The 24,142-nt window shown below is 39.4% G+C and overlaps 1 protein-coding gene across 14 annotated transcripts in view; it reads left to right on the forward strand.

Moving 5' to 3' along the window:
* Positions 1-24,142, forward strand: part of MAST4 (microtubule associated serine/threonine kinase family member 4) — a 254,220-nt gene that overhangs the window by 131,667 nt on the left and 98,411 nt on the right. For 2 of the 14 annotated variants that reach the window (XM_032441192.2, XM_032441193.2), the window contains exons 1-2: positions 8,104-8,468; positions 12,425-12,505. The exons of 9 other annotated variants lie outside the window; for them this stretch is intronic. In XM_032441192.2, coding sequence (XP_032297083.2) covers positions 8,422-8,468; positions 12,425-12,505 — 128 coding nt within the window. In that variant the 5' untranslated portion in view covers positions 8,104-8,421. Of the gene's footprint in view, positions 1-8,103; positions 8,469-12,424; positions 12,506-24,142 lie in introns of those variants that run through there. 3 more of the 14 variants (XM_015848591.3, XM_085528874.1, XM_085528875.1) reach the window with 2 other exon arrangements.

A 24,142-nucleotide genomic window follows, 5' to 3' on the forward strand; every position in this document is an offset into this window, starting at 1 on the left:
CTCTCTAGTCTTGTGCATTTTGTTCTCGATTTATTAGACCTCAGCATCTTCAAATTTCAGGTTTAGATTCTGAACCTTCCAGGGCTTCCCTATCTCATAAATAACTAATATTCTGGCTCCTGCCCAACTGTAATAATTTATAACTGTAAAGCCATAAATATTTAAATTGTGGATCAATGAAGGTTTCTGTAGCATTAGTAAATATCCAGTTAAGTTTTAGAAGTGTGAAATGTAGAAGCATTGTAGTTTTATTGACAGTTTTCTGAGTGTTGTTTTGTTTTTCTTCCTTTGTCTTTACTTTTCCAAAATGGAAATTAACTAACTAAACTAATGATATTCATCTTTGTGATTTCGTCTAAACCTCCTAATAAGATGTGAGCTTTTAAATATTGATAAGCTTCCTTACTGTTTTTTATTCAGTAAAAGTACTTTCCAGAAAAAATGCTAGCCTTGAGAACACAGATCTCTCATTGGAGATGAACTGTATAGAGTTAATCTAACTTGACTTTATGTGGTACCTTTTGTCAGTGTTATTGAACAGGTGCATAAGAACATCAAAGAAGCCTTTGAATCTGCCCATATGAGCTAGGGCTGCCTGTAGGTGCATTGGGACGATGACCTTTTCAACAAGAGAGCTGATGATAGTCTATGACTGTCTTCAATGACTGTGTGTAAGCCCTTGGGTTAACAGAATGCATATAGAACTTGCCACTTCTTTAATGATGGATGTGAAAGTGGGAAATACTGTACTTTTTAATCTGAAGTCAGTTATTGCTGTTGAATAAAACTTATTTAGTAACTCAGCCCTGTAGATGTATTTAGAATGGACAAAGAAGACAATAAAAATGTATTTCAATTTTTTTTCTTTCTTTTGTTATGTGTGACTAATACAGAATTCTTTGTAAGACTTGCTTCTGACAGTCCTCTGAGGGTTTCATAGCTGTGAAACAGTGGATATAAAAATGTCTCTTGACATAAGGGTTACCTGCTTCTATTGACAAGGTAGAGAGTACTTGAATAACTTTTTTGGCACTTAACTTGAAGGTAGATACCAAACAACAGGTTTGGTATCACAGTTGCTAAACATGATGATTTTGAAAGAATGTTGTGATTTTTCTTGATACCGCTGAGATTCTGCTGAAGGTCAGGTTTATAGACTCTTGTGTTTTGTGGAGACTTTTATCATAGATTATTGTAAAAGAAACCTGGAATATTTTCATTTACCTAGAAAATATATCTGATTTTATGGTTGAAGTAAATCAGTGAGGAATACAAAGAATATACATATTTTAGTTCAGATAGGTTTTAGGTTACTACTATATAACTCTGAACTGTGGTGTTTTTTTTTTTTAGACAAGCTGTACCTATTGTCACTTCTGAGAATCTTTTGATAAGTTGTATGTTAGATAAAAACACTAAGCAAGAAATTACAGTTGTCTGCAGGGGTAAGAAACCTGGATAACTGGTGATAGACATTTTTTATTAGTGATGTAGTGGATAGAGTAAAGGGTATTTATTAAGTTTGGAGAGGACAAGCTGGGAAGCGTATGAGTATGTTCAAGAACAGTTTGGGAATTCAAAATCCTTCTGGCATCCTGAGTAAGATATACAGTGAATACACACAGAATATACAGCACTATGTGGGTAAATTAGAAGCAAAAAGGGTACATCTCAGTACATCATACTGGAAAGCTGATAACTCAGAGCTACAAAGCATGCAGCATTATCCTACTCCATGCAGAACTTGTTAGGTCTTACGCTTGAATACTGCATATTGATTTGAGTGTTGTGTGTTGGCTTGGCATAGTCTATGGAAGAATACTTTCCAGAATGAGACTGTGGAAAAGAGAAGACTGAAAGGAGATTATAATGGCCTTATTTAAGACTATAGGATATTTGTTTTGAGTAGGAAATAGCGCTGTTTTTAGGGTGTAAGGCAAGTCATAATGGCTTCAGCTTAGACACTGCTGAGATGTTTTCTGTCCCTGTGGATAGTGAAGCAGAGTAACTGAAGGTATGGTGGAATTGCTATCCCATTTTAAGAACAGTGAGACAAGCAGCTGGCTTTGAGTGATGTGGATAATACATATAATGGACCTGTCTTGTAAAAGGACATGATATCTTGATTTACTTAGAGCCCTCTTTGCTACATGTTGTTACATTGCCAATAACCAAATGGTCATTAAAAGTCAGAAGTCTTGACTTTTGCCTTGTCACTGGAATATAACACTTTTGAATAAACATAGGCATATTTTAATAAAATAAGTGCTTAAATCCTATGAAGCAGAATTCTTCCAGAAGTAGGTCTATTTTTGCCTCTTCCTCTAAGTATTATTTCTTTGATATTGAAAGACAGTACAGATTGAGACCACAGTTATTATAAAAGCTTGATTTCTCAGGCTTTTTACAATTTTGATGTCAACTTGATATCTGTTGATGGGAGACTTCATTAGTTGAGCTATTTTTATTACTTTCTAAATTCAGCATAAGATTTATTTAATTTTAATTATTATGGTATGTGAAATGTAGTAGGAAGTTGTCTAAATCTCCCTACCTACTTCAGGAGTTTTCCAGAAGAGAAAATTTGATAAAAGAAAAGATGCACAAATTGTCTGTCTGCATACAGGTATTGGTGAGCACCTTCCATCATCCTCACCTACCTCTCCCTTCATCAGGAAAAGAAAACAAACAATAAAACAAAGCACATCCCTTATTCTTTTCCTTATGCAATCTGACCAAAATGGAAAATTCCTTGGCATTGTAAGATGGGTGATTATTTTGAGCCAAAGCATATGAGCAAGACATACCAGGCAGGATTCTAAGGAAAAGGATTTCTTATACCATCTGGTATTACTTCCTTAGTCATGGCCTATCTCAAATGCTTCTGAAGAAAGTGGGTGTTAAATAACTAAAATGCCCAGAATAGATTAGCCAGTTACACACTGATAGGAAAAATATTTCTTGACCCTTTCCAGCAGCGAGCTAAAGCATGAGATGTGTTCCATGTGCATTGGGTTGATCAGACTGAAGCAGAAGTAACAGACTGGTAGATGCACATTTTAGAATTCTTCTGTGATTGTCTTAATAAATATCCAGACACACCATTGGAAACAGAGCAAAACATTTCTTGCTTTGTTTCTCGCTGATGCCAAGAAACAGGATTGTACTAGAGTGCTTCTGCATTGTTCTTGATAGAACCTATGTGATTCCTCAGTGTTGCCGGTGAAACAATGAGGATCCTGAATGTCTCTGAGTAACAGCTCTGCTTTCCAGCTGGTAGATACTTCTGCAGTGCTTCAGATTTGAATATTCAATCTGATCTTAAAGTTGTTTGTTCTTGGCCTGCTCACCCAAGAGACTTTCACAGACCTAAGTTTTGATTGTAATGGGAAAGGAAGGCCAGCACTTGGACATGCAGAATAGAATCTGCAGCTTTGGTGTGATAACAAGCTCCTGCTGTTTATTTCACAGTGGATCCTGAGATGATAATTTTTCTGACTGATATGAGAGAATGCAAAGTGACACCACAGAATGTGACACTTTCATATACATAGGTCTCTCCAAAAGTAATGCCTCCTATTTGTTTCCATGGAAACTGCAATAGATAGAAGGATTATTTAATGGTGCAAGTTCTCAGCTATGAAACACTCTCAACACAGTGACAGCCATTAGTTATGCACTTTTGCCAGTGACTAACAAGAGCCTGCGTGCTGCACTGGTAAAAATATGCACCAGCAGAGTGCATACCACCAACTACTACTGCCATACCACCAACATCCACTTCTGATGTTGTGGACAGGCATAAAAGCATAGGAGGCATTACTTTCATGGCTGTCTGTGTGTTTTTGTGTGTGTATGAATATACATCTGCATGCTGTATGTGTGTACATATATACCGCATATATACCTGTGTATGTATACACATTGCTAATGCTTGGTTGTTTTCTTATCCTCACAAATTGTGTGGTACAACATTAAGCTGAGAAGAAATTGTAACTGAGAACTGCTACTCAGGAACAAATCAGTAACTGTCATGCAGTGGCTGGATTATACAGTCAGTGAATGTATGCGGCTGATTTTCATGGATGAATGCTGTCTAATAAGTGCAACTTGAAATGGGCGCATTCCACTTAAAGATCACTTTAATAGGGCTGATTAGTCTGACAGGACCTCTGTGTGGATTCACATTGATGTTGTTGGAGCATGGACCATTGAGAGGATGAACATCAGCTCATTCTTGATAACTGGCAAATAAATTTCAGCTTTTCTTTTTATGCATAAGAAAATAGTAATTTGACATGGGAAATGTTGACAGAAGCATTTCTGCAGGGGATAAATTGCAATTCACTTTATGCTGTTATTACAGTTTTTATTTTCTTTAGTCCTGTATTCACTGGATTATGATGATGGTTGTTTTTTTTTTAAACAATGTACATATCCTGGTCATGATTTCAGAGTAGTATTCTAATTTGGAGTGGAAAACTGGAAGTTATATGTTTACCTGAATGTTACTGAGCAGACTATACTGAATGTCTCAACCTGGTGCGCTAAGCATTTCAGGCGGTACAAATGAAGATGAGATTATATTTGACAACTATCACAGAAATATATTATTTGTTGTTGGTCTTGGAAGTTATCTACAAAATCCTAAGCACATCTGGGAAGTACTTGCAAACTGTGCAGGCAAAACCAAATGACACACAGACTTGCTTATTATTTTAGCTATTCAATTGCTGTTGAATGTAAAGGACTAATGAAAACCGGAGGCACCTGCACTATTAGTGGTATTACTGTGTATTACCATCACTTAAGGAAAAAAAAGATGTGCATCATCAGCAGCTAGGGAAGTAGCTTGAGAGTGTAGAATATTAATCTGAACTGTGATGTGGAAGAAGAGTCTTTCAGGATTGTGTTTCGGTCAAATAAAACATTCCACTGTACTTTCCTCTTTCTTGTTTGCTTTTAACCAGATACTGGAGATGATTTACTGAACTAGCAAGACCTGTATTTCACTTTCTGAATTTTGATTTCATCTGTAGAATAATCTGATAGGACACCAGGCCTTGAATTTGCTAAAGAATGTAATTCCTAAATTCCCTGTGTACTGCTCTTGCCCTTTTGTTTGAGATTTAGCTTTCCAGATGAGAAATGATAGTTGTGTGAATGTAGGCAAAAATGTCAGTACTTTCAGGTCTACCTGGATAGAAAGCATGAATGGGTCAGGGGATACTTGACATAATTAACAATACATTTTTAAGTATGTTCCTCAGGAAACTAAGGTCCCGCTTACCTAACTAGTCTTTCTCATGAAATAATGTTTTGTGCCATCTTCTGCTGCCTGAAGCATTACTTCTCCTTTTGAAGCTGGTGAGGGGGCCTGGAGCATAAATCTTAGAAGGAGTGGCTGAGGAAACTGGGATTGTTTAGCCTAGGAGGCTCAGGGGAGACCTTATTGCTCTCTACAGCTGCCTGAAAGGAGGTTGTGGAGAGGTAGGGGTCAGCCTCTTCTCCCACATAACAGTAACAGGATGAGAGGAAATGGCCTTAAGTTGTGGCAGGGTGGTTCAGATTGGATGTTAGGAGGAATTTCTTCTCAGAAGTAGTGATGGTGCATTGGCACAGGCAGCCTAGGCAGCTGGTGGAGTCACCGTCCCCAGAGGTGTTTCAGGAGAGGGTAGAAGTAATTCTTAGGGATGTGGATTAGTGGACAATTTTGGTGGTAGGTTGGCGGTTGGTCTGGATTATCTTAAGAGTTCTGTTCCTAATGAAATGATTCTGTGATTGTGTGATACTGCAATACCTGGTAGTGCTATAAGAATGTGATGTAAAAACTGAAATAGTTCTTGATTTTTCTCTTGATTTTTTTTTTTTTCTCCTCTTATGTAACAAAACCTTTTGTTGTATCTGGTATCCAGACTTGGTGTTTCTGGTCTTCATCATGTTGCTAGTAAAGGTGTCATCCTGGTGACGCAAAGCCCCTTTCCTAACAGGAGAAAGTGGCATTTATTTCTGATAGCTGTGGTGGTACAGTAGAACACTAAAGTGGACATTCAAGCATTTAAGCTTGTGAGTGTTGCAGGTTTCAAATTATAATCTCATAAGTGAGAAATTAGACTTCTTAAAATTACCACGGGGACTGCGGTATTTATGAGTATTTAATCTTCATAGTAAGTAATGCTGTGTTACACTGAAAGAACTTGCTTTACTGATAAAATAATCCTTGGGATATCTATCTTGGATGATGCCAACAATGCAGTGAATTTTGGTGGCAGCCTGTTTTGGTGCATTATTTGTTACTAAAGGTGTCTAGTGGTCATGGAAAAAAACAAAACAAAACAAAACAAAAAAAAAAGACAGAGGAACTCAGTGGACAGAAGCCTCTGAATCATGAGAAACCATTGCTATAAGGGCTTCTCAGCGTGCATCTTGCAACCAGTCGTGGATATCTGTTCACTGAATTTCATTCTCCTCATTTGAATGGTCCACAAATATGTGACGTGGTTCCCTCTTACTTGCACAGAAGCTGGAAGAATGTAACTGTAGGCAGAATTTGTTCTCCCTTTATGTACTCATTGCTGTTTTTAGTAAATCATAATTATCCAGACTTCTCTCTGTGCAAGGCAAAATGCATAGAAGAATTTTCAAAGTCAAACTATAGTTCAGTCTTAGCTTGGAGTAACTTTACCATTAATATAACGTGAAATGCTTGCATGAATTAGCTCACAAAGGGGTTTGATTTATTGTGCTCTCAAAATAGCTCTGACATGCAGTTGCTTATGTTTAATGCGCTCAGTTGCTGCTTCAACTGAGTTTGACTGTGGACTGGTTTGCTGGCAGTCTTGTCCTCCTGCAGGTAAAATGCATCTATTGCCTAATTGTAATGTTTCATTCTTGAGCAGTGTTTTGCGACCACTGTTCTTTTTGCTTGTTTTCTTCTTTTTGCTGCGTTCGGGGTAGATTTTTAAGAATATGTACTGAAAGTCAGAGTCGAGCACCTAACAGATTGAGGAGCCTTTGAATCTGTGAATTGAATCAGCACTATCTGCGGTCTTGAGATAATCCCTTAAATTCAGTCCATTTTTTTTTTTTCTTTTGGGAAGTAGGGGAATTTAGAACTTCTCTAGAAAGAACATTTGTAGGATGCTTGAGAGGGTCTGAGTTTGGTGTATCAGAATCCAAATGTTTTAGAAATTCAGATGTTCAGTTTTTATTTCAGTGTACTGTGAAAGAAGGCTGAGGGTAATGCTTAAAGTGCTTCCTAATGGAAATAAGAAGAGTTCAATGATTTTTCTCTTGTGCACTTGAAAGAGTAATCCAGTTCACCAGTTTCCATAGTTAGGGGACATCTGTCAGTTTCTGGAAACCATGATTCTTCTATTCTTACAAGTTAGCTGATTTTATTCTAATTAATGAGCCAGAGACCCCCAAAGCAGCAGCTTTTCTTGGTCCTGCCATGCAGATAGTCTGCAAAGTACATCTGTGCACAGAGCAGGGACAGGGAGCTCAAAGGTAGAAGAAAGAAGACCCTGGGAATATCTTAATATTCTCATATATAATAAAGCAGTGTGGGTAGTGTAAAAGATTCTGGCCCTTAAATTACTGAAAATGCTTGCACAGTGCCATGCTTTTCTTGGTGTTCTGTGGAGTCCTTGTGGAACAATTCACAGTATTTATGATAGGATAGCCTAAGACTAAGAGAGAGAAAGAGAGAAAATGTGTAAGAAAGAAAAAGATTCAAGTCAGCAGGCCATACAATAGCACTGTCTTTAGTACAATGTTGTATACTGCTCTACATTCAACTTGGCATACATTAAAAAAAAAAAAAAAAAAAAAAAAAAAAAAAAAAAAAAAGGGGAAAAAGGACGTGAAATTGATGTTCTTTCTGCAGTTTCCTGGGCAGCTCTCACTCTTAATAAAAATGATAGGTTATTTGTCTTTGAAATCCAAGTACAGCCATTAGAAGAGAATTTCAACTTTTCCCTTTGTCTTAGCCCCCACCGTGGCAGTCAGCTATTTCTTCCTTCAGAGCCTCAGTCACAGTTTCCCACATTAAAGGAAAAAAGCACATTTTTCATTCTGGGGGAATGAAAGGCAGGAACTGCCTGTCTGTTTACCGAGGAAGGGGATAATGTGACTTAAACAAGATGGCTAAATCCTATTCGGTAGGATCAGAGGGGGTGGATAGTGTTTGACATTTGCGGGGAGAAACTGTCTGTACCATGCAGGGTGTTTTTGCGCTGCCTCTTGGCGCAGCGAGGGGGGACTATTCGGCGGAAGGACCGAAGTTGCGGTGCTCCCCCGCCCCCGGCTGGTCCTTTAGTCCGCTCCTTCCTAGTGGCTCATTTTGGCTCTCTCATCGCCGGGATGCTGCCGGGGAACGCGTGGTGTGGTTACAATAGGGTCTGGTAGCGCATCGTAGCAATGAAAGCCCAGCGGGAGAGACTACAGATTCCAGGGCTGACCTTGGAGTAAGTATTGTCTGTCTTTAACATTTTAATGGTTTCTGCATGATAGCTGGCTTTGGTGCACACAGGAGCTGTTTAGCGCGCGTTGTGTGCTGGCAGTCTCGCAGCACTGCAGCTCTGGGCTGAAGGAACATGTTTTAAATGCATTGCAGTTGATTGAAGCAGATGTGGGAGCTGGGGCACTGCAGTGCATTGGGAAAGAAAGCATTTCTGCGTATTTAAAGTTACTGAATCTCCTGCGTGGAGCATCCTGTCAGCTCGCAGAGGGCATCTTTCTGTAGGCCATGGTGTCTGCCTTTCTCTCCTGCTCTCTGTTACTGTTTGTTTATCCCGGTGCTGCCTTTTAGAGAGGCCTCTATCTCTGCTGCATAACAGAGAGCACTGCAAGAGATTAAAGCATTACAGAAATACCGTTTGTGAGGATCTGCCGGGAGCAGCCCGGATTTTACATACGTAACTACATTAACGAATGGTATTTACATACTGGAGATTCCTCTGCAGTAAGCATGTTTGCCTAATTTAGCAGCGTGTTTACTTGGTGCTTGCTTAAAACTGATTAACTGATTTGCGTGTTTTCAGCTGTTTATGCAGTAGGCACATGAAAATATGTAAATTTTAGTGTATAGAGATAGTAACGATAGTCTTTTATTCATGAATGCCAGCACGTATCTGCCCAAGGTTTGTCAGTTGAAACTAAGCATTAATTTCTATACATGCATACCTACATCCTGTGTTTAATACACGTCAGGCATGTATGTGTGCATGTAGCAGACACCATGAGAACCTGCTAATTTTATCTAGGTAAATAGACATGGTTATGTCAGATGCTTTAGTGTTCCTTGGGACTTCCCCATTTGTGCTGGAGAAAAAAACCTGAATGCTGCAAATGCCTGCAGTAAAGTTACTTATCCCTGAAAGGTATTATCTCTGACATCTGCCATGTTTTAAAGAAAAGACAGTAGGTGAGTGTGCAGTCTAGCAAATAATTTATTCTGATAATCACATGAAGGTGACAGAGCACTTTATTCCAGGAACAAGTGTAGATGTTACACTGGGTTCCCCAGAACTGGGCTTGTGAAATGCCAGGGAGGAATTCTGCTGTTCAATCTGGCGTCTTCTCCTCAGAGCAGTGTGCGTTAGCTGTGAGCACACTGAGTTCTAAATAACTGCCCAAAAAAAATCACAGTCGCTAATTTCTCATGAGTTTTGAAGGAGGGGTCTTACCAGGGAGCTCATTAAAATGGTTGCCGTGAATAATTGATAATGGTGCTCCATTGGTCATGTGGAAATTTAAAGATTTTTAAATCAGTCCTCGTTGAATTATGTAATCATTTTGTGCAAATAGTGTCACTAACTGCAAAAGATGAAAAGAGATTCATGTTACTGATTCTTTACCTGTGTGTGTATGTGCTTTTGTAGTGCAAGGTAGTCATTGTACTGTTTCCTGTTTTCATGGTGCCCTGACAAAACCATGCTTGCTTTGTGTCATTCCTACAGTATTTAAATACTAGTAAAAATAATTATATTTTAGTTTCAGCATTGCTCAGTTGTTTGGTGTTTTTTTGTTTGCTCGTTCTGTTTTGTTAAAGCATTATCCAGATACAAACTACTTGTGTGTTCAACTATTTTTTGTACTTTTACAGTAACATTTCCATAGGTCATCACGCTCATACTTTATGAACTTAATTTCTTTGTAGAGAAATGAGAAATACCATGCTTTGGTTGCTGTCACTTAGTGGTTACCATAAAGTTGTTTCCTGATTTGTCAAAGTTGAGTCAGCACAGCTTTAAGTTGTATCTCCCCAATTTTTACTTTCAAGCATCTTCAAAGGCAAATACTGGGGGAGGGGGAGGGAAAGGAAGGAAGAAGCAGCAACAAAAAGCAAAGAAAAAACTCCACAAGCATTTCTTTGAAACAGTCTTTTGCATTTGGATTCTCTTAAATTTTCTTTCAATTGGGTTTAAATATTGGGGCTGGAGCTACGTTTTATCCCTATGAAATTTGTACAGTCTGTCTGCTTTCTATTCATTACTTGCAGAAAGCTTCTTTCAAAGAATATTAAGGATCCAGAATGAAACATTCCAAATTTAGTAAATGTAGGAATTAACGCTGCCTGTCATCCTTGTGCATATGCACTATGATAATTTGTTTTAACAGGTTTCTGCCTGCGATTTCTAGGTCTTAAAAAAAGCAAATCTAAAAAGCAAGCTCTGTAGAACTTCACTGACGCTACTCTGTCAACACTTGGTGGGAATTTATAGATGCACAGTGTCTGATATTTAATGTTCCGAGAGTCTGCTCCATGACCGAGACTCCTGTGTTTCAGACTTGAAAATGAAGAGTAGCGATGGAGTAACTACTAGCGGTGCAGGATTTCCACCTGCTGTGTGTATGCCAGCCACTAGAGGGAGGGGGACATGTTTTGTCTCTGGATGTCCCCAAGGTTTGTTCACATCAAGGAGAAGTTAGTGACTTCATCTCGTTCTGATCTGCATTAACACATTCTTCTCATTCAGTGACAGCCCCATAATTCCCTTCCTTTCCACTGCTTTGGCTTTGGTTGGTTCCTTGCCCCTGATCTTTACTGCATAGCAGTCCCCATCCTCTCTTTCTGCTTCTGACCTGTGCCTTTTGGGCAGCAGAACCACTTCTTTCCTTCTTCTTCTTGGATTTCCTTCAGATGGGTGTCTGCTCTCTTTCTGTTCCTGATCGTTGCTGCCCACATCACGCTTCTTTGCCCTTGCTGAGCACCTCCAGAACAGCACTCAGCACAGCAGATTTCCAGCCCATTGCTAGTGTGGGCAACACACTGTTCTACCTCTACTTAGGAAGCAGTAGCACTGTTTCTGCTGGTTTGTTTGTTATTTTTTTTAATCAGATCTCCACCTTGCCAGGTTTTAGTGAGAATGTTACAAAACATGGCTTTGTTGTGCAACTGAAAACAAGGGATGGAGCTGGTTGCAGCTTTCTGGTTGTCTGTAGCTCCCCGGGGGCAGGTCAGGACACCAGTGCTGTCTGGCTGCAGGGGTCTGTTATGCAGCATAGGTCTTTGTGAAGGTCATCTGGAAAAAGCTACACATCAGCATCTACTTTTGCTTAGCTTGAACCAGTGGTGCCACATGTAGTTTAGGAAAGATAATTTCAGCTAATCACAATAGGAAAAGTGTAATTGAACATTAAAAATGAAATAATAATTTAAAAAAAAAAAAGCTGTATTGCGGGTGTTGCAGGGACACGTGCTTGTGACTGCATCATAAAAGTGCATCTGTGAAACCTTTCTGTTTTATTGAGAGATGTCGCAATGGATCTGCACTTGAAGCAACTTCTTGAAGGTACCTTCGGAGCCAAGAGCTCAAGGACACATTTGGAAACATTAGTTGCTTGTATCCATGTGTGATTACATAGGTAGAAGGCTCGATGGAGGACATTTCATACTGATATCAATGGAAATTGCATATAAGTCACTTCTAATTTTCAGTAGGTCCCTGAGTTTTAGGCTTTCAAATTGGATTATTTTTTTTCCTAAGAATTCTTATTCCTGATGAAAGCTTATAATCATTCTTAGTATCCAGCACATCTTATTTGCATATCAAGAGAAACCTTGAGAATTCCTAATATCAAAAACAAAATCCCCCCACCATCCTGTCTTAGTTATATATTCTGCTTTGAAGTTTGAAACAATCCCGCTTAGGGCTTCACAACTTTTGGGTACACAAACAAGAATTGGCGAGAGCCTCACATAGTCAAGCTTACGCACCAGCAACAGATTCCATGTTTGTTTTTATTTAAATCAGTTTCATCTTAAGTCAAAAACTGTGTGGCTGCTGTCACTCACTTCATTCAGAAGGACAGTAATGTTTCAATTCTAACTGGAACTCCTTTTGTAACTCCTGCACTAAAACATGCAACTCTTGCTAAACCTTCTGTTCACCAGAGATGACATTATTTTAACTTTCAGTCTCACCCCAAGGAGCCTGAGCCCAACCCCAACAAGCCCTTGCAGTCCATGCAGCCCTCTGTTCGCTTTTCATTTTTGGAGGTAAGCAAGTAAACTTCCATTGTTGATGTTTTCTTCTGCATCCAAAACCTGACAATCAAAATGTATTTCAGGGGGAAAATTGCAGAAAATCAAAGATGTCTGTACAATCAGAAAAATGTTGTACTTAACAAGCACTTACTCTGAAGTTGCTATTATTATTATTATTATTTTAATGGAAAAAATAGACGTATTTTGAAGCCTAGTAAAGAGTTTTGAGTTGCAAATTCATAACTGTGAGTTAGTCTGACTTTCCATCAGGAATGTGTTTGCTGTTGAAGTTTTGTAGCTTTGCTTCCTGTGGTGATACTGCAAACTGTGTTCTGTCGTGTCAAAAGTTTAAGGTGAATTCGGAAGTGGAGGTGATCAGTGAAGCACACTGTTGTATTATACATACCTGAGAGACTGCAGTATGATCTGTGATGCCAGGTGACAGAGTTGGGTATCCAAGATGTATGTCATTTTAGAAGAAAATAATCCTTTCCAGTATGTCTGTAGTGCTGTCCCTTCTACAGGACTGGGATCATTTTAAGCCTGATTTCTAGTACAGTAATGATTTAGATATGCCCTAAGCAGCTGCATGCAATATATTTCTCTATTTTTTGTTTGTTCTACTTCTCAGTTCACACAAAAGAAACAGTTTGTTGGGTTTTTTTTTTTGGTTTTTTTTTTTTTTTACTTCTCGGTATTTACTTTATCATCATCAGAGAATGATTAATAAAAAAAATACTATGTACCTCGTACTATTGTGGTAAAATAATCACAAGAGATGGTAATTCAAGGGTGTTTCTAATACAGAAAAGCTTTCTTTTCTTCTTCCCTATTTTCTTCCTAATATGCAAAATAAACTTGCAAGCCGGGTCTCTAATACTCAAGAGCATAAGTTAGTAAGGTTATGCCCTATAGGGAATGTAGTTTTTAAAATAAGTTTTTGGTGCTTTCTGGATTAAAAAAAAAGAACAACAACAAAATGCCCAGTATTTGTAATAATAACAAGTTTCGTTTGATACTGTGAGGATAAAAGACTATCACCTCACTGAACTATACAATAAGATAGATTTGTACCTAAACAGTACAACCTCTTCAGTGTTCCATGGCAGAGACAGTGCTTACGTGGGTCATTCTCCTTCAGAATGCTTTAAAAAGGAGCTTACTCTTGAAGTTTGTGTACTGTGGCTTAATTTGACAGTGAAAAATGAAGCAATAATTTCGCAGTTTGTGTCTCTGAAGAGATACTGTGGTCTTTTTTTTTTTTTTAAATATATATATGTGTGTATATATATGTATATATATACACATACGCACAGTATTCTGTACAGGAAAAGATGGAATGAAAATCTTCCTTTTTTGCATTTTTCAATATGATTTATCTGTACATTTTCTTCTCAGTGGAAATACTTTGTGGTGTTTGATGAATTATCAGCAAAATCAATGTGTTCTGTGGAGTTTGTCTTGATGTCAGGGAAAAACTGGTAAAACCCAACATTTTTGTATCAGTCTTCACTTTCTGTTCAGCCGGATTATTATTTATTATCTTTTGTTTTTTCGGGGGGGGGGGTGTTTGGAGGAGGGGCGATGGCACTCATGGAAGTGGTCTTTTTAGAATGGCAATGTTATGGATGCAAATAGCTGCTTTAAAGGTTTTTAATTTGGACCACGTTAATTCAAGTTCTGCTTACAGCAGTTGTCACATACAGTAGCTGTGTAGAGGGTCCCCACAGGCTGCAGCTCCGTCCCGGGGCTGCTCGTGCAGGGGTATCCGTGGGCTGCGTGTCCTACAAGCCTCAGCCACCGCTGCACCGTGGGCTCCTCCGTGGCTGCAGGGAGATCTGCTCCGTGTGGTGCCCGTGGGCTGCAGGGGGACGGCCTGCTCCGCCGTGGGCCTCTCCTGAGCTGCAGGGAGCTGCTGCTCTTTGCCCAGAGCACCTCTTGCACTGATAGTGATGCCTGCAGGGCTATTTCACATTTTCTCACTTTTCTCTCCCAGCTTCCTTTCACACAGTGCTTTCCCCTTTCCTAACTACGCTCTCCCAGAGGCACAGCCAGCATCACTCATGGCTCAGCTCAAGGTGAAGCATGATTTTGTAGAAGAGCTAGTGATGTAATTCAGACTTCTTGTCACAGAGTAGTTTATTCTATGAATTTAAAAGAATGGTGCATGCCATACAATGTGTGATAGCTGCCATATCTAAGGAAGCTCAAGCAAACATTTTTCTTTAAAATTTATTTCCACCTTTGGTTTCAAGGAACAGTACAAAGTAGATTGACCTTGAGGTTATGTTGAAAGATGCAGTTGTTGATTTATTACTCTAAAACAGCAAGGTCATGAGAAGGTCTGATGTGTATGAGGTAAGGAATCACTTGGCTCCAATTCTTACCCAATTTATTCATTTTTGTCTAAAACAAGAAATACCTGCTGTCTCATTTCTTAGAATAATCTCATTAGAATTCATGAACACCTAACACAGAGCACGAGTTCTTCAAGGTGTAATAAATAAGCAGTTGGCTCTTGCCTCCAAAGGTAGACTCTCTGCTCCCAAGCCCTTGTTATAGCCTCACTGTTCTTTTAACTCTGTGAGCATTTATTTAAAATTGCAAAACACACATACTTCAGATATTTCCAATATGCTCTCATTAAACCATGCCATGTTTCAAAGGGAGAGCTGTTTTAGCTGGAACTTAGGGTTTGTGAGGATTCTTGGAGAATTTTCAGCCTTTACTGTTTTGTCACACTGGATGGATGCAACGAGGTAATTCCAGATGGTGATTTTTGGCTGGCACTAACAGAAGTGAAGTTTTGCTTGCCACACAGTGGTGTCAAGTCAGAGGGGCAAAGCTTTAGTGGTCTCAGTGATCTCAGCGATGTTATGGAGCTTGTGGATTAGGATAAGAGTAAGGCTCAATTGACAGATACCATAAAGATACAAAGTGAAGTATACTTTAAAAAGCTCCCAGAAAATAAATTAATAAATCAATAAAATGCATTCTTATATCTGTGTTTCAAACCCTTATGTGGAATGTGGCAGTTTAACCTGAGGTTTATGTTACTTGATTATGTTCAGAAGAAAGCTTTTTTCTAGGTCGTGTAACCAAATAAAAGTAGCCCTCTTCTTCCATATCTTCAACTCCAAAGTTTTACAGCACAAACTGTCTTAGAAGAGTAGATGACAGAGTTTTACAGGACTTAGCAGAAACAGATAATGTGCTGTAGTTTTTTTCATTTTTTGTCATTTTCTTACTCTCTTTTTTTTTTTTTCTTTCTTTCCTTTGGCATGTGTAAGATGGATCTTAAGAGAACATGAGAAGTTCCTGTGACAGTTATTTCCTGTGGTAGTCTGAAAGCTGCTACTTTTCATCTGTGGGAGAGAGCTTGTCTGAATCATTTTAAATGCCATTTTGTCAATTTCCTTTCCCTGAACTCTCATAAAGATTCTCCCAAAGCAGTTGAATGCCATTTTTATTAAATCTTCTGGCCTTTTGAGTTGTATTTTCTATGTTGAGTGTTGCATTTTTTTTGTGTGTGTTGCATTTTTAAATCAACATTTAGGCTTTCTAAAATTTTTGAGGAGGTAAAAGGCTGCTGTGAATTCTAGTTTGAAAATTACAGCTATTATAGAGTGGTACTGTAACACTGGAATATTGGGATTGCAGACAGTAAAAGGTAGGTAGGTTTTATTCTAAATGCTGTTAGAAAACTCTCTAAAATTTTCTGGGACTGCCTAGTCATAGTAATGACCTGAATGGAAATTTATTGAGCAACTTCATTTCTTTCTAAAGCAGGGAATGAAAGAATTCACTGTTTTAAAGCTTAAAATGTTTATGGCCATTAATTTTGTTTGCCTTTGAGCCAGCTTTCTCTAAACTGTTAAAGACAGTGCAATAAAGAACCTGTCTGACTGAGCATTTACCCGGCGTCTTGTTTGAAGGAGTGGGATGAAAATAAGAAATGGAGAGTGGTGTTCTGTAGAAAATGCTTGGGTTTTTTTAAGGCTTCAAGTTTAAATAAATAAATAAATAAATATCAAACAAACAAAACACTGAAAGTTTATAGTACTTAGGAAAAAGAAAACGCCGCACATAAATCAGAAGTTGGTGGAAGGAGGGGGATTTAAATTCTGTTTGGAGGCTGAGTGAAAATTAGGTGAGTACTCAACCCATGCTGTTAAAGTGTCTCCCTAAGACCTATGATTAAAGTTTGAATAATGAATCCACACTGTATAACAGGAGAAACTCTTGAAAAATATTTGGAAGTGTGTCTTCCTGACTGTCATACAAGTTTTCAAGTACATGCAAGTTACCTGCTAGAATCATAAATGTTGGAAAAGACCTCTAGGATCATATAGTCAAACAACTACCATGTCAGTTGTTCTCAGACCATCAATCCAGCCTACCCACATCACTATGTAGGGCCTACCTACCCATCAGCATTTCCAGATGGGTGTCATCCGCAGACTTACTGAGGGTGCACCTTATTCTTATCATCTTATACACATCATCAGTGAAGTTTTTAAACAGGGATGGCCCCAGTACTGACCCCTGAGAAACACCACCAGTGACTGGTAACCATCTGGGTTCAACTCCATTCACCATCACTCTCTGTGCCCAGTCATCCAGGTTTTACCTTTGATAAGCCTAGATAGACTACATCCACAGCCTTTCCCACATCCACCGGGTGGATCGCCTGCTTGTAGGAAGTGCCTCAATGTACACATAGTCGGACTTCTATAATATGATTTCATAATTGGCTTCTTTTGAGTTAATGGGAAAGGATTTGATCCTTAATTCAAGGTCTTCTTATTGTCCAAAGTGAGGCTGTTGCTTATATTTCCAGATCTTGGAAATATGGAGGAAAATACTAGGTAAGCCTGCTTGTTATCCCTTTTTGTTTTTAAGTTTGAACTGGTAGGTATATCAGCAGTTCACTTCTTCCAGGAGGGTTATTTCTCTGGATATTTCTACTTCTGTTACACCATTTCAGAAATCCTGCAGCCTCTCTGCAGCACAGTGACTGATTTCAGCTAGTTCTTGTACAAGTTGCCAGAGAAACAATCCTGCAGCTACGTTCTCGAGTTGGAAAGTCTCATCCATGCTCTGTGCCAACACTGCAGCATTGTGTTGCATCTGCATCATTTTATCGCACCTTGATAAAAATAGTCACAGAACTGAAACCAGCACTGCAGGCATCAGCCTTCCTTATTACACAATTCCAGCAGACCACAGCACTACAAGCTGCAAGGAGCTGCTTATCTGCCTTGAAGCTTAAGAAATACATCCAGACTCTAGGCTGTAATTGTAGTAATCCAAAAGTGGTGTGCATCAGAAGGACTGCTGTCCCTGAAGTACGCTTTGTGGGAGGCTTTCTTATTTCTGCCCTACACAGCACAACTTTCACTACTTTATGAGCTGCGTTACCTTGCAGCAAATACTGATGATCCCTTGAGGAAAGGGGTTTTTTTAATTAGCTTATTCTTGCATACTGTTAAAGTGATGGTTTCACTAATGTGAATTTTAGTCAGACTTCACAAATGAACAGAAGATTTTGGGATACAGGAATGCAAGAAGCATGAGAAATTTACAGAAGAACACTGGGAAAAATAAAAAATGAAATAACCCAGGCAGTCCTCCTGTCAAGCACAAAGCTGTTTAGTCCCTTTGTTCTTCAGATACCTTGTTGCTCCCTTTGATACTGTTTCAGAAGAGAAGCAAACATGCAGGTTCATAGAGGTAGTGCCTTGCACCTACAGAAAACTGAAGAACATCACCAAAGTGCTGCGTTCTGGACTCAACAGCCCCTTCTCTGGTACCAGTTTTGGCGGGTTTGTCATCTTGATCTATAAGATATTGGTGGTTTGAGCAGAGATTTCCTGTGCTCCTGATCTAAAGTGCTATTGACAGTTATTCGGCTTTAAGCAGGGGAGCAGTTCCTCTGTGTGCTGGACTGGAAGGGCAGTCGCGGAATGACTGGGCACAAGCTGGTGAGCCCTTCCAGGGTCTCTTGCTCTCTGCTTAGAGAAGCTGTAACTGGCCTGTTGAGAAAGTACAGCATGGTCCCAGAGGCTGAGCACTCTAAGGATGTGGTTCTACTTGCTGCTGGGACACTGTTTTTTTAGAGGGTCCTGGGAGCTGATTCTGGGCTCAAGTACTTGGGAAGTAGGAGGTGTGGAGGTGCATAGTGTTGCACTAACGCCAGCTTGAATGTGTCTGTCTTCTGAACCTAGCTGTCACATAGCTCTGTGTTTGTCGTTAATGTGGTAACTGTTCTTTCTGTGTGACAACATTGTCAGTATTAACGTCATGGAGTGTTATAATGGGTGTATGTTGTGATGTCTGTCTCCAATCAGTGTGAGTTTCTGGGCTTATGCCGCAGCAGTCAGGTGCTCATACCCACAGTGTACTCTGAAGCAGACTGTCTGTTAGCTTTGGAGACTGTGGGAGGATATGATCTAGGCTTGCAGAATTCTTTTCTAGCAGTGAGAAACCTGCTGTTGTAGAGCAAAAGTGTGGAGCAATAGAATCTGCTTTTTCTGTTCTTCAGGGCGTGCTGTTAGGAGAGACCGGTGAAGTTCCCCTTAGGCTAGAAGAGGCGAGGTGGTTTGCAGTTAAAAGTTCCAGCACAGTGACACTTCAACAGAGCAAAGCTGATAGGAGTTTAGAGCCTCAGAGCTATGTAGAAATAGTGCAGCTTACAGCTGCAGCATGCGTACCTTGAAGAGTTGTGAGAGGGATTGCCCCAGAGGAGGGCGTCTTGCATGGGAAGCAGCATAATGTTTCTTGATCAGGGGCACAAATTTGCAATTTGATAGAGAAGTGAGCAGTGACCAAAACCGGGCCTAAAACTTTGACTCAATGTAAGAAATATTTGTAGGACTCCAAAGTACCACAACAACAGCTTTATTGTATTTCATGAGTCCATGGTCTCAGACAGCTGAATTTCTGATGGGACATAAATGGGAAAGAGTGTGGTTGGGTTTGGGAAGGTGGTTAATGCTCTGTGACCTCCCAGGCTGATTAAAATTGGAGGTATCTGTAAAAATTGCTGTAGTGCCTGAGATGAGGGGATGCTGATGTGTTGGTATAGATTCATATGAACCCGTGTCAGTCTCTTTCTTTATGAGCAATCGGGTTTGCTGTTCTTCCTTTACCTCTGTACTGTGTCTTCTTTGTCAGGTGAACATGTGGGCTCTCAGAGCTTTGTCTGACACTGGTGAAGTCTTTTGTTGTACATATATGCAATTGCATGAACAATAGTGTTGAAGAAAAGCAGAGTGGAGAACATGATACCCATTTGTTTAGCTGGGGATAAAGATGGCATTAGATATTGTAGCCAGGATGGCAGAATTTTGGGCTAGGGCTAGTTGTGTGGGCAATGGTGCTTGTGAGGATAGAGTGGAATATATTGGGATAATCCTTCTTTGATATTAAGCATGGTTTCTTCCTTTAAATTTCGCAGAATTTAAGTATTAGGTAGTTTTTGACCAGTCCTCTGTTCTTCTCACTACAAATAATCAAATACAGACTTGAAAATGTATACTGATTTAAGAGAAACATAATTTTACGTATGAAGTTCAAGCTCATTTAAGTTAATGGTTATCCATGTCCCGGCATGTCTGGAAACAGTCAGAGGAGGGGCTGCTTGTAGGGTAAGTTATGGTACATTAATTTTGAGGTTGGCCTTTTTTTTCCTTCTCATTGGTAGCATATAAAGGATGTATATTTGCAATGATAAATGTTTAAAATCTCTTTTGTATCAGGATATTGATTTTCCCATAAACACTCTGTGTTTGCGTGGATGGAATAATCAGATTGTCTGCTTTCAATGAAACAGGTCTGTTAGTGATTTGTACTGTTACTTGAATGCTAAGGAGTTAATTCCCTCACTCCCACTATGAAAGATAGAATTTTCCAGGATGTTGGAAGTATAAAAAGCTGGCACAGATCATGCTGATTCTGCAGTCCTTGTTTTACATGTTTCTGACAGGGTGTTGGTAGTGATTGAGGTGCTGGCTACATTTTGTGTGTTATGGCAGCGCTGATGTGCCCTCTCAGTCCTACAGAGATAAAACAAAACGTGTATGCCTGTCTTTAAACAAGTAGGTAGAAGTTTGTGATTTGCCATGTATAATTCTAATTCTCTCTGATATGCAGAGAACCGATATTTAAGACTGTTTCTTAACTCATCTGAGTCCCACTCAGCTAATGTTTGTACTGCCTTTGCTTGTGGGAAGGAGATGTAGGAATAATTCAGTAGCTCTCAGTCTGTGCTGTGCTGAGCCCACCTCTCTGCTATTGTCTACTCCTTTGCTCTCCTTTTTTTCAATACTTGCACATTTCATGGGAATATTTCTGGAAACATCTTCACTGCGGTATGAAGAAGTGGGAAGGTGTTATTATCTCTGCTGTGCAAATGGAGAACTGAAGCACAAACATTAAATGACTAGATAACAGTGGATCTTAGATCCTGAGGCATCTTAGCCATGAGATTGTTTTTGTATTTTGTCCTTCACTAGAGGGTTTTCTCTCACACTTTGAGAAGCATAAATAGCTAAAATCACATTGTCCTCTGTTGTAGTTTTAAATACCTGGTTCACATGTTCTGCCTTCTTTACATATAGTTAATTCTACCACTTTTTTGTGATGCTCTTTTTCTGTCGGCAGTAGTTCTGCTAATGAAATTGGATTTATCCAGCTGCAGCACCATCTGGGAAACAGGCTACTTAGTTGCTTAGAAAACAGCACGGAGTAGGAGCTACTGAGATATGCCAGTAACCATTTCAGCTGGTTAGATTCTTTGAGTCAGGGAGCTGGGAAGGTCTGAGTCTTTCCCACTTGGATGTAGTCAGGGTTGTGTGGGTATTCAGTAGTATCACTAAAAGGGCTGTTGGTGATGAATGGGGCTACATCTGGCTGGCAGCAGGTCAGTGCTGCATATGCATTGCTTGAAATACCTAGAGTGATGTGTATAGGCAGTCCACATTATACTTCTTAAACACAGCGTTTCCCTTTTAACATTCTGAGTACCATACTTCCAATTAGATGGCTTTCACTGCATGTGGCACTCCATCTTACACCATTCTAGTGACAGCAGATCCATCTTGCGCGTCATCTGTAGCAGGAAGCCATAGGAGTGTGGGGTTAAGCTCCAGAAGTGCAGCTGTTTTGTGTTGCCATACTACAAAGCTCTGAATTCTTAGCACCTTATTTTTATTTGCTCTGATTTAAATCGGGATTTGGAAGTGTTTAAAATGAAGTGCTTACTTCAGGTTTAAAATACCTGAAGTAAGCAGAATAGCCAAAGTCATGCTTACTTTCTTTGCTCTGACAGAGACCTGTAATAGATCTGATAGATCTGCCATCTATCTTGTGCTGATTGGCTAATTAGTTCAGGGCATTCAGTGTGTAAATATTAAACCAGATAAAGTTTTGTCTCACTGAAGACAGCATTTGTACTGAATAGCTGCTTGCAGTTTCAGTATCAGCGGCATCAGACTACTTAGGCTTCGATTGACAGGCATGAATGCTTCACTGCACTGACTGCCATTAACCCCACCCCCAAAAGGTATTTTAAAAACGAGAAAAGTTACAGCTCGTGACAGCAGCTGCTCCAAACACATCAGTGTTGAATGCTACCAAACGTGAACTACACTGGATTTCTTTCCCTAGTTCATTTGGCTTTGATTCTCTTTGCAGAGGGTTCCTTTAGCCTGTTAGGAGTGTCGAGCAGGGCAGCGGGGTGGTGACCTTTTCTACAGTTGAATTAAGATTTTATTTATTTATTTTTCCTCAAAATGTGGCTTAGTTGACTGAGACTTTAATGTAGAATGCATAGTAGTGGATGGGTACATACTGCTTCAGAAAAATGGCTGTATTCACATTTTAAGGAAATAAGAATTTCACTTTTAAACATAGGGTATTGCTGTTGATTTTATAGGATGTGTGGTAAAATATGGCAAGATGTGTAAGGACAGGAATGTGTATAAATGTGTAAAGTGAGCTAAACTAGTGCAATGAATTATGTGTCTTAAATCTCCAACTTTTTAATGTGAATGCCTTGAAACACTGAAAGCATCATTACCACTCCTGAGCAAAGAATAGTGTACTACAGCCACAAAAATGGTTACCAGCTGATTTGAAGATAGAGTGTGACCCTTTCAGGGTGCTGCTGAGTGCTTAGCAAGCAAGACTCTCAAAGCAAAGCAGGGTGTCTTAATATTGGCTATAATTCAGCATTTTTATTTTTTCCTCTGGCATTTGTGATAATGAAGTCAAAGTTTAAGTGCCACAATACCTGGAAAAAAGGTGATATTTTTATCTGAAGTCTTCTGTTTTCCCTTCCACGCTGGACTTGTTCCCCACAAAATGTAGCACTTTGAACTGTAGTAATGCTTTCTCTATCTGTGAAGGGAGGTGTAAATCTTGTGATAACAAGTGGAAATAGCTCTTTCATACTTCCTCAGCTAGTTTTCTTGCTTGCTAAGTTATCTCCAAAGCTAATGGCTGGGACAAGAACAAATGAGTTGCTTTGTTGATAGAGCATGAGTGGCTCCTTCCACTACAGGTAGCAAAATGTTGGATTAAAAGTAGTGCTGCCTGATACGAATTCCTATGTTTCATGTGAATAGCTGCACAATATATTTAACTTCTAATTAATGGTGTGTATCTGTCTAGAAACCTTCAGAAATGGGAAGAGATGCTGTGACCATTGCTTTTCCTAAACGTGTTTGTGCTAAATGATATATAATACGCTGGAACAGTAGGAGGTTGATCTGAATTTGTATGTTACTTTACAACTGTTTGTAAACTTTACTCATGTTTGTAAACATTTCTACATAAACTCAGAGATCTGGCAGATATACATTGTACACCCACAAAACACTTTTTTGCAATGAGTTCTTCAACTTATTTTTACACTCTGCATCCCACAGGGACAATTGTGTGAAGTCAGCAATGAAAGGTAATAAACCTCAAAATCAACCACTAGAGGGAGCAAGATTTCAAATATTGCAGCTAGGAAAATACTATAAAAATATTTATTAATTAGTGCATTTTAAGGACTGAATACACTCTTAAGATCCTGAGATTCAATTTCCTGTATAGATTAGGCTGTAGAGCTGTGCTTGCTAATGCTTCTGTCTATCATTTTACGGACTTTCAGTCTGATTTCTTCTGGTAAAAAGGTGTCTAACTTACAGGTTAGTGGTGGGAAATCCAGTGGGTAGGACAAGTTGGGCAGGAGGGAGTTTGTGGTGCCTATAACCTGTGTCTTCCCCTACATCTCTTCCTCTTGGGTGTTCCTGTACTGTATGACCAAGGTACTCCTTTAGCCCTGGATAAGTTGAATAAATCAAGCTATTCAGACTGCATATAGCAGATTATTTTTGACTAGCCCCATTGGCTTCATCTCCTTGCTCCTGTGAGAGATTTTCCTGCTTACGCACATGAGGGATATGTATTTTTAGATATGCTGTCACATTAGGAGCTCCTATTGAACTGGATATCTGTGAAAGGACCTAAATTCTTTGTGTTGGCTGTGCTCTCCATGTTTCTGCTTTATGCCGTCTCTGAGTTTTTGTGTATTTTTTGTGGGCCTTGTGTCTGCTAATAACAGAAAGTCTGTTGTTCAAACCTTTATCCAATGATAAA

This window comes from Coturnix japonica, chromosome Z (genome assembly GCF_054131305.1).
Source record: "Coturnix japonica strain WE chromosome Z, WE-NBRP24, whole genome shotgun sequence".
NCBI classification, from domain to species: domain Eukaryota; kingdom Metazoa; phylum Chordata; class Aves; order Galliformes; family Phasianidae; genus Coturnix; species Coturnix japonica.